At 39.1% G+C, this 11,042-nt stretch overlaps 1 protein-coding gene across 1 annotated transcript; it reads left to right on the top strand.

The window, feature by feature from the left end:
• Window positions 1–3,306: 3,306 nt before the first annotated feature.
• Window positions 3,307–7,913, top strand: LOC145437582 (tetraspanin-18-like). Its single transcript, XM_080314847.1, has 5 exons — window positions 3,307–3,455; window positions 4,237–4,431; window positions 4,782–4,952; window positions 6,219–6,440; window positions 7,096–7,913. Exons 1-5 carry the CDS (start codon window positions 3,393–3,395, stop codon window positions 7,156–7,158), a joined length of 714 nt encoding a protein of 237 aa, XP_080170973.1. The 5' UTR covers window positions 3,307–3,392; the 3' UTR covers window positions 7,159–7,913.
• The last annotated feature ends 3,129 nt before the right edge of the window (window positions 7,914–11,042 follow it).

The raw sequence follows: 11,042 nt of genomic DNA, 5'->3' as shown, positions 1-11,042 counted from the left end.
TACCCAACAAGTTATCATAGAATCATGATATCCATTGGTAGGAAATTGTTCTCCAATTACATCGCCCTGACTGGTGTCTTGCGAATGAAACCAATCGTAATGTGACTACCAGTGTTGGGATCAAGTCACTACCTTCGAGTCACGAGTCATTTCGAGTCATTGCACATTTTGACTCGAGTCAAGTCAAGTCAATCGATTTTCAAAGGTAACTCGAGTCAAGTCAAGTCACTCGATTTTTGGAAGTGACTCGAGTCAAGTCGAGTCAAGTCAAGTCAAGTCACGAGTCAAGTCACATTTCAAGTCAAGTTGCCTTTTCGAAGTATGTAGGAGGCATGATTACGTCATTGCAATTTGCTAGCTGTCTGAAATACAGTTTGAGTGGTCATTGATTCCAAAGCGATAAACAAATATAAAGTTTTATATAAACGCAAGAAGGCGCGGTATCGCTCACATATACTTAGAACTGGTAAACTACACATAGCCTCAGTTTATAGTTACCAGCCAAAATAGAGAAACGAATTGATAAGATGGAATACATTACCCATTTACAAATAGATATGATACCATTCGCCTGCGCCAATGGTTGAGAACTATATAAACTACTTTCGACTTCAATTGCAATAAAACAAGAGGTTTGGTTGAGGTAAGAACAGAGAACAGAAATATACATTTTGCTATCCTATTACTTTACTCATAGAGTTACGACAACGTAAGCTGCAAGCTTCGATCACTTCATTTACGGTCAATTTATTTGTCAGAACAATCGAGGCTCGGTGAAATGCACCGTCATTGAATGATTGGTCGCTCTCGCGGGTTACACAAGCGTTTCGCGAACAAACCGAACATTTGCAAGATACTGTGATTTTCTCGACACCGATTACTCAATGACTTGAAATTGACTCGTGAATTTTGCTTCGAGTCACGAGTCAATCCTCATTCCTGATACGCCGAGTCAAGTCAAGTCAAGTCATTTTAGCAAAGTGACTCGAGTCAAGTCAAGTCATGCGAAAAAGGTGACTCGAGTCTGACTCGAGTCAAGTCTTGACTCGAGTCATCCCAACACTGGTGACTACTGCTCACACAATATTTTGTACGGAGAATGGTGCAGACAGTAAAGCAAAAATTGACTTGTACCTATATCCTTGTGACGTATTTGCACACAAGAACCAGAACCTTGCAGGGGTTCACACCATCGCTATGGGGGATCGTGTATTGAATATTTGTCGAGTCAGTCTCAAGGCCCCTGCAATGCCAGTGCCTATAGTGGAATGGCTCATATTTCGATTATATTTCTGTAATTCTAAATGATATGCATCGTATGGTGTTGAGAATTCATCACTTAAAGTTAGTTCAGGGACCGGCATTTGTAGATATCTCGCAGTAAGCTGGATCAACATTTTTGATATTAAATGAATTTCATACTTCATCAATCTTCACGAATCGAACATACTTATCTCACAGTAGCCTACATATCTCGTCCGATTATGTGTTACACGCATAAGTTCCCGGCTCGTATTGGACGCTCGAAAACATTACTGTTTCACTCTCGTTTGGGCTTGTGAAAAACTACGAACATTAGAAAATGAATTGCATAGTTCTTTCGAAACGAAATGGTTGATACCTTAAGAAATACAACACATACGCTACATGCTTTACGATACAAAATAATTTCTCGTTGTTCCTAGCTAGTTGCAAAAAGTGCTGCTGTGTCGGTTAGCTGAACGCATATGACAACATAGTCTCTATACACAATTACACACGCATTTGAATCAGTTTTGTTGAATATCGTCTACTAATGATAAGCTATACCTGCAATGAAATCGTAACGGGAGACAGCATTGCAAAAAGGCACCGTGCCGTGTCATAGACTCATCTCAGACCCATCTTGTGGCATGAAAAAGTAGCTACGGATTAAGGGCACGCTCTATCGTGTAATGGGATCGTCATCAGGAGTTCCATACAACACAATTATTCGATAGCGGAAGTTATGATCAACAATGTCGCACTCTACAAAATAGTAAAGTCGACGCTTGCATGATTAGGTATAGTATGCTATTCGTACTATAGTACTATAGTCGGCAGACAAGGACAAAATATATAACGTCCTAGGAATATCAAAACGTCGTATAGATTATATATTTTCATCCGACGAAGATACAGAATGTACAATCCGACACGCAAGACACAATGCGATTTAATGTGTCTGGTGTGAAGGACGAATGAACGCATACCTGGAACATGGGTATTGGTGAACAATGTTATGTGTGACTGTGCAATGTGTGTAGGGTTATGCTGCATTCTTGACACAGCTATCAATTGATGCAATAATTAAGAAGGTTCATCGTAAACACCACCGAACAGTGAACATGTTATGTCAGATCTTGAATCAGCCCAAACACTGGCAAATAGCATACCTTTTGCTCCCTATCTTGGCTTCAAATCCATCAGTGACTTTGACATATCTAACGCAAAAAACTTCACTTATTTTCGTTCGAAAACGCAAGTGAAACCAGCGAAGAGAATATAAAATACTAAAGTAGCAAGAGCATTCCTCGACATAGCATGGAAGACACCATACAAACTAACTTGCATTGTAAAGCAATGAAATGATGTCACGTGACTGCAAAACGATGCCGAGGTACTGACATAGGACACTATGACATTACCATCGGAAACACGAGGTTTGAAATTTGAAATATGTGACACAGCTGTAGGCCGCGACTTACCCCTAAACCGATGATCCAGCGACTCTCATTTATACTTAAACTAACGAAACCGTGTCGAATCATGTGAGAGGCAATCATGCGTTAAAGGGGTAACGGTATGGTCACTGCCGTGTGATGCATTGCGTTACTAAGTCATCGAAAGCAAAAGTGTTTGGCGGTTTTTGAAACAGTCTAGTTACATTAATATAGAGTGTATATAAGGAGGTTATGCCTTCACTGTTCGCAGAATACGGTTGTCAGATGCTAGGTCCTAGGCAGTCGTTCGGGTCAATGCGTTGTGTGACAGGTTACTAATATAGGGTTACGCAAAATCGAGTATTTGAGTGTTCCTATACTGTATCATTCATAATGAAATTATGAGTATATGGATGGTGTGGAGAGTCAAAGATTTACGGCTTTTGAGCGACCACAAAGAAAATAAGGCCAGTTCCAAACAGCTCCAGGATAATCCTTTCGAACATACCTAGCCCAGTGCTCGGGATTCTATTTTGCCAATCCCTAATCTGGAATCTGGTATTGTTCAACCAAATCCAGAACTTGGATGCGGAAGAGTAGCTATACGCGTATTGCACAATGCACATACGCGCTTGTGTTTGAAAAATTAAATCCGATCTACAAACCGCAGGTTTATATTACTTACTATCATAGAGAAATAGGATTGCAAATATGAAGACCACGTCTCTCAGCTGTTTGAAGTACTTCATGTTCTTATTCAATCTGCTGCTTTTCGTAAGTCTAAGCCGCGATCTGTAATGCATTTGGTATACATTAAATATATTAAGTGAAGCCAGTGGTGTCCAGCGACAAAGTCCATTGTTTAATGATGCGTATACTAATGTGTCTTACATATGGTGCAAATTGAAATGACAGGTACTTCAAAACTCATCGGGTAAAAATCAATGACACACACAGGCAGTTGCATTTTGTTTGTGGACGCCACATATATATGGTATTGAAATCGAATGTAGATTTCACATGGCTTCTGTGCTATTCCTAGAAATAAAACGATGGATAGCCTATCCCGCCGGCCATCCGACAGTCGACGAGCATGTCCACTTTCAAGTCGAAATACAAGCAATTACTACTAAATAAATACAGTCCATCCTTAAGATTACCGGACCACGACTGACCTATCGATGTCGCTTCCCATGACATGCCGCCCTATTTCTTGTCGCATTCTTCTTCTATACTATCTTCTTTACCTTCATTCAGTGTGCAAGCCTCCTCTTTGCATCGCCTAGGCCAAGGTGGGTGTCAGATTCCATAGACTACTCCTTGTCGCTTCGACATCTTCCTGTCTTTTCATTGTATCGCATTTTTGTGGTGTATTGAACTGATAAAATTGCTAATAAACCAATGATGATGATGATGATGATATATACTATATAGATTCGCTTGATCATGAAAACAATAGTGCCCCAGGCTTTCGGCCCTGGCTACGCCTGTGTCAAAAACACATTTTAAAGCATCGGTTCAAATCATATACTTTGATATACACTTATACCTTAAGATATGCGGAGCAGCGTTGTTAGGAATCGGGATCTGGGCTGCCCTGGACGGGCAATCTTTCCGAGAAATCCTCGTCGAGAATCCGATCATATTCAACGGAGTCTACCTGATCATCGCTGTTGGCGCCATTCTTTTTCTGCTCGGGTTTCTGGGATGCTGTGGCGCCGCGAAAGAAAATAAATGTCTACTCGGCATGGTGAGATATTTCTTCGTCAACCGTTGTTTGGATATTGGAAAGTATAGCTTATTTTGAATTGGAACTCCGATCTCAGCGTAAGATGTATTTCACATGCGGTTTGGGAATTATACATGCAGTCGGAGACGGAGTAACGCGTACTTCGCAGGGAAGAACATACCCATGCGGTATATTCGGCACCATTTAACAAAAGTTTAATGAATTAATTTTAATACTGTTATGTCGAGATTTTATTTCCCAACTTTGGATTTCTGCATACTGTCGCACATGAAATATTTGATATAAGTCACTTTATATATATGTGTGTGTGTTTTGTTCAACACATCTAACAAAAATTTAAATTTGTCCAGTTCTTCTTCTTCGTGTTTGTAATATTTATCGTGGAAATCGTCGGAGCCATCTTGGTGTTCGTGTACCTGCCTCAGATAAACGATGAGGCCAAAAAGTCCATCAACCAGTACGAGACGAATTCGACTACCGGAAAGCTCATCACGCACGGTTGGAATACAGTGCAAACCACGGTAGGTTTATCATTGTGTGCCCTGATACCGAATCACGCGATCTCTCTAAAGCGAGGTTAGTGATGTATAACGCCATTATGCTCCTTGGCAGTTCATGTAATAAAGAGTTCGCCTCCGGGTCGGGGAGGATTGCAAGGCTGTGCTTGATAGCACTATGTTTTTTACACAAGGGTTGTAATGACTCGAGTCCGTCTTGTGTCGCGATTATTTGGTGACTCGAGTCGTTTTCTCAAAAGACGGCAAATGATTTGACTCGACTTGAGTCATACTCATTGAGCATGACTCGGAACAAGTCATTTGACCCGAAACTAGAACGGCCAAGACCGAAATTTCATTGTAATTCCGAAGAATAGTAAAGCTACTACACCATTGATAGTTGATATTTTGTCTACTAGTACTGGCACTTGATCATGCGACCAGAAACTGTTTAAAGAGAGAAAAATTAGAACAATATGAATGCGACGTATATGATATCACGAAGTAGAGTTGTAACAGGTGGTTTTATCAAGACGTTAACTCTAAACTGATCAGTCATCACAATGAAGTGGACTCGGACTCGGGCTTGACTCAATGGGGAATTGAAAACGACTCGACTTGACTCGAGTCAAAACTATAAAAGTCAAATTGACTTGTTCCTCGGAACCTTGTGACTTGGTTACAGCTAGAGTTGCATTTAAAACAAACGGTGTTTTAAAACACTTTGTTTAAAATATGTTTTAAACAGTGTTTTAAAAAAAAGCCTTTAAAAATTATGCCATAATTGTGTAAATGCTTTACAAAAAAAATGTTGTATGAGCCTTCGGAAAATTACCACCCGATATAGCCGACGTATATCGATATGGGATGGTTGCAACCCTCAAAATAGTTGGTTCAACAGCAATAGTATATATATTTTGTCGTAGGAGCTATTTTTCCCTATATTTTCAATTGTCAATGTCAGTCAACTATGACGTCACAATTGAATATTCATGACGTCATGGCCTGAAAAAAAACACCATAGAAACCAATAAAAAACATGTATTAAATTAGGGCGCTGTTTTAAACAGTCCTGGCTTTACAATACAGAAATCCCATATTGCTCGTAAATGCTGCTAACGTCAATGACGTTGTGTAGTGCACATAGTGTGAACTTGATCCAACATGGTAAACCGGAACTTAACGTAGCTCCTAAATAACACGGGTGGTTGTAGTGAACTGTGTGTGTTCCCTGCTTGCAATACCACGAGTCTATGTTTGAATGAATAAACTCGGTTCATTTCGACTCAGGTCGGCTGTTGCGGATATAATAACTACACCGATTGGAGTAGCAGGCCATTACCAGTCTCTTGTTGCAAGATAGACAGGCTATCAGCCGACGGTGCCATAATGGACGAAATGAAATGCAAAGATAAAGAAACACAATACATTTACACGGAAGGATGCAAAGCAAAACTTGAAAGTTATATGTGGGCTATCGGCGGGGCGGCTCTCGGGTTCCTGTTACTCGAAGTGAGTTGGCAACCTACTTGTGACGTGAATTTATCATTGTAGTCAGAAAGGTGATTCGTCTCATTTGCTGACATAGAATTGTCCGCAGGACTGGACGTAACGGTTACAACGATTGGAGTGCCCAGAATAGAGGCGAGTTGGAACTGTAAGATTTGTCCGAGTCACGAAAATATACGCCTCTCCACCAAGAGTCATATTATATATTAATTATAGATATAGTGTCAATGCTTCGTTTTCTCGGCTAGCCGTATCTCAGCATCGAAAATCATATTGCGCGATACTACAAATAGGCGTGGTGCGACATGTCTGTCACGCAGCTATCGACTCTCGCAATGGTCACAAAGCTCTACGAAATAGTGATGACTCAGAAATAGTAAAACGCTTTGGATAGCGTGTAACAGGCAATATTTCCTCATGGCAGAAAAAATATACACATTTGAAATTTGCAAGTGGTTATAATAATAAATTGCACTTGAATACTCAATCCAAATATAGAAGCTTAATACTCAACTAGGAATCTGATACCTATATGTACTCTATTTTACTAACTTTATTTATCCGTCCTTGCTCTACTAACCGAACAAACTATGCATATGTGCGTGCGTGTGTGTACGTGACTTTTGATAAACACTGATACGTTGATTCTCGTTTACAGATATTGACTATGATCGTGACCTGTTGCCTGTATAAAAACATTTCGAGTAACCACTTCGGATGATCATGACGGCGCCATCCGTTTTCAGACACATGTGCGGATATACGCGGAAACTCAACGATACTTGAATTACATAGCACTTATGCCTTTTACATGTATGTAAGAAATATCAAAAAGCGCGCTAGTTTGTTTTATTTCAATGTGATGCTCAAGATAATGTCTTTTTTTAGAAATCCATACACACTTAATATCCATTTAAATACTATGTTCATATTGAAATAAGCCCGAATATCGTCGGCTGGCGCTGCTGAAGAGCAATCGTCAGCAACTATTATGAATTGAAAAGAACATTGTATATCAACAATATCTTTTCCAATCAGGAAAAGGTGAATTGTGTTACAACTGATATTGAGACGTGATATGACGCTACACTAATATAAGTTCACTTTCACACGAGCCAGAGCCTTTTAGGGGCTCACACCACCCCTGATATTTATATAAATATATATTCGATCTGTGTCCTTAATTGAAAACAGACTCAAAAATGAAATTAGATATCTGCGAAAAGAGAAATGAAATAATGCATTTAATTGTTACCAACTACCGTATATATAAAGTACAGCCTACATGCCAATCTCACGGCAAACTATGCACCACATGCATTGACGATGTTTCCCAGGAAGTATTTAATGTAGGTGACTTTGTTTTTGTTGTTGTCGTTGTGTATCAAACAATTATGTGTTTGTTACCACGGTTTGTTACCACCTTTTGCACCACGGTCAAAGTTTGAGTTCAACGAAATACATGGCGTTCTATAATGGCGATTACCCAACTATACAGGAATTCAGCGGTGTGGTTTATATGTTGTTCGCTAAGGTAGGTCGTGAGACAGAAATTGACATTCAATTCCGTACGTTTCGCAGCAAGAACAAGGATTCCACGGTGAAACGCTTGTTTAGTGACTGAGTTGTAGAGCTGCTTGCCCGCTCTTAGCCTGAAAGACTTGCGCAGTTGTTAGGATAATTGCAAAATATCGACTGGTGGGTCTGGCAATAAATTGCGACATGTAAGCTGGAACAAAACTGATGCACATTAACAATCGACAAGTATAGACAGATTAAGGTGGGTATAAATCGTGATACGCTATATAACGACAAATAAAATTAGATTAGAAATTAGAAACATAAAATTTCAAATTGGGAGGAAATACAACAAAAACCAAGTCCAGTTCATGTCAAAGCAAACTTTATTCTCTTAAGCATAAGAATTATAAACGCCTGTTCAGTGTACATCAAGCACTGCTCGTTTGGTGCTATACTGTTCTCCCGTAGCGTTTCGAGAAAAATCAGAAATTAGACTAGAATTAAAATCAGAGCATAGAGACATTTTCAAAATTAGATTAGAATTAAATTGCCGACATATCACTTTAATTAGCCCAATTATAGACAAGTAGAACTAACTATCTGCCAGCTAAATTGTGCAGAGTCAATGTACCTGCTTGATGCGGGTGTGATCAGACTAGTTGACCTCCAAGGGAGCAATGATCATTCCTATCCGATATCGAATACTGTGCATACGTAATGTGCACACTGCACACGTAATGAACATATGCATCATTATTGCCGTCCGTTGGATCTGTATTTCAATAGAATGCAAATAAAGATACTCCTCTCTCCTTCTCTAGTTGTCCTAATTTGACTCCAAGCGGAGCACCCGTCGCCCACCATTCACCGTTCCTTACAATACCGTGCCATACATGAATTTGCTGTATCGATGATTCGTAACATATATTCTAGCTGTAAGAAATCTCTACCGCGCAATCGTTCCGCATTGTTGCATAACATTGACACCGTGTTGGTCAAAGTAGCATGCCGATTTGACTATTATGCGACCATGGAGCATTCCAGGAACCGAAAGTGAAAGAGTTTTCGAGCTGCTTGCGAATGAGGAAGATTGACGAAGATGAAATAGAAGAAGCTCGTAAACCTGACAATAAAATGAGCAATTTTCCACGAGTCTGCGCGCACTTACCAACTCACTTCGCAGTCCCTTGTACAACAGTGCGCGTTGACTAAAGAAAAAGGATAATCACTTCGGTTTTTTGGGGTGCGCCATAGATTTCTCCTGTGCGCGGAGACTTTGTCAGCATTGCGCGGCAGCGCAGGCGCGCAGCTTATAGATTCAACATTGCTCAGAGTTCAGGACCAGGCTTAGCACACAATAATTTTCGAAAACAAGTCATACACAACGTCAAATTCAAATATTGTTAGCGTAATTCTGTCTAGACAAAAATTGCGAGCGCTGGTTTCAAGATGGACTGAATATTACTCGAATTACCTTATTCTGCCTACAATTTACATTGCTGTAACAACTTTTAACGGATATATGCAATAGAAACTCATTTTTTAGTAGCATTCTATGCTGCAATAGCGTTCTTTCATATGATACCGTTGATGAAAATTTTAAAGTTGTCAACAATGATAGGAATACTCATGTGATTTACATGAGCAATAGTCTCAAACGTGAATTACATGCTGGTGCCTGATACCAGAAAAAAACATGAATTGTAACTTGTATGATATATCAGATCAATTTCTACAACATAGCTCATGTACAGACCTTAATAAAACTCTATAAATATTGCAATTGAATGAGCAGGAAAAGCTTTTTTTTTTTATCATGCAATAACTTGAATAGTTGGAAATTGAATTTAAAGACTTAAAATTGTTATGTACTGAGATATACTTCACAATGATTTGACCCAAATTTCACTCAAATCTAAAAACTGAATGAGACCAATAATCATTTGTTCTAGGTCTACTGACATGGAATTAGCCTGTTACTGAAAATGAATGGAATGCACCGGTCACTGATATTATATACTGTCTGTAGGCTACTCTGTAATAGTCCATTGTCACTGTCATTGTTATTTTAAAATATTGAGAAAAATGTGTTGTATATTATTTAAAAACTAGTCGAATAATTATTCTGGTTTGTAGATATTATAATCATTCAAGACAGAATTATACATTTTGGGATGCGGTCGCATCTCTCGCAGAAAGCTTTCCTACAAAACCGATTAGGTAATAAGGAGTAGCAGCGAGGTCTTCAAACCTTAAATCTGCAAGGGTTCAGGGCGGCTAAATTGCAGGAACGGGGTTCGAAAAGCACAAAAATAAACCGGGGTAGCTTCGAAAGCATAAGATGCTTTTTATCAAATTACAAAATCATAAAAATTATACATAAAAACACAGAATAAGCATTATTGGGTACAAAGATTCGAATATCAACCACTCTTTCGGACACCATATTCCACATGGGTGCATGGATTTCCACAGTTATCGCAAAATGATTACTAAAATTCGGGTAAATGTAGGAGGGGTATTTTAGCTAATCAATAAATGGATAGAGTAACTTTTTTAACGGGTGCTGAAAATTAATGATCGACCACTGTTTACTCTACCATATTTTACACGAGTGCATATGGATTTGGACGGTTATTCACACAATGATGAAATCGCGTAAATGTAGAAATAGGGGCCCTTTAGTTAATCACAAAATGGATAGAGTTAAAAAAATCAAAGTAAGCTTATTTAGCGGGTGGAGAAATTCAATGATCGACCACTGTTTAGGGCACTATATTTGACATGGGTGGGTGTATTGTCACTGTTCTTCGCAAAATGATAACTAAAAATTGCGTTTACATGGGTTCATGTATTTTCACGTTTATTAGTAAAATGATAGCCCAAACTCGCGTACAACTAGGAAGAACAAAGTATGTTTATTTAACGGGTGCAGAAATTCAATTATCGACGTCTGTTTGCGGTACCATATTCTACATGGGTACATGTATTTTCACGGTCATTCGCTAAATGACTTCTACAAATCGCGTAAATGTAGAAGAGTTGCCTTTAGCCAATCGTAAAATGTGCCAATCGTAAAATGAA

This window comes from Botryllus schlosseri, chromosome 4 (assembly GCF_051294905.1).
Source record: "Botryllus schlosseri isolate E-star chromosome 4, Bs_hap1, whole genome shotgun sequence".
NCBI lineage: Eukaryota > Metazoa > Chordata > Ascidiacea > Stolidobranchia > Styelidae > Botryllus > Botryllus schlosseri.
Note: the sequence above shows the minus strand (reverse complement) of the source record. Positions and strands in the feature narration are given on the sequence as shown.

Excerpts from the sequence above, each read along its gene's own strand:
- LOC145437582 (XM_080314847.1), top strand. The coding sequence starts at position 3,393 with ATGAAGACCACGTCTCTCAGCTGTTTGAAGTACTTCATGTTCTTATTC. Across the intron at positions 4,953-6,218 it reads GGAATACAGTGCAAACCACG|GTCGGCTGTTGCGGATATAA; the intron begins GTAGGTTTATCA and ends ATTTCGACTCAG. Across the intron at positions 6,441-7,095 it reads TCGGGTTCCTGTTACTCGAA|ATATTGACTATGATCGTGAC; the intron begins GTGAGTTGGCAA and ends TCTCGTTTACAG.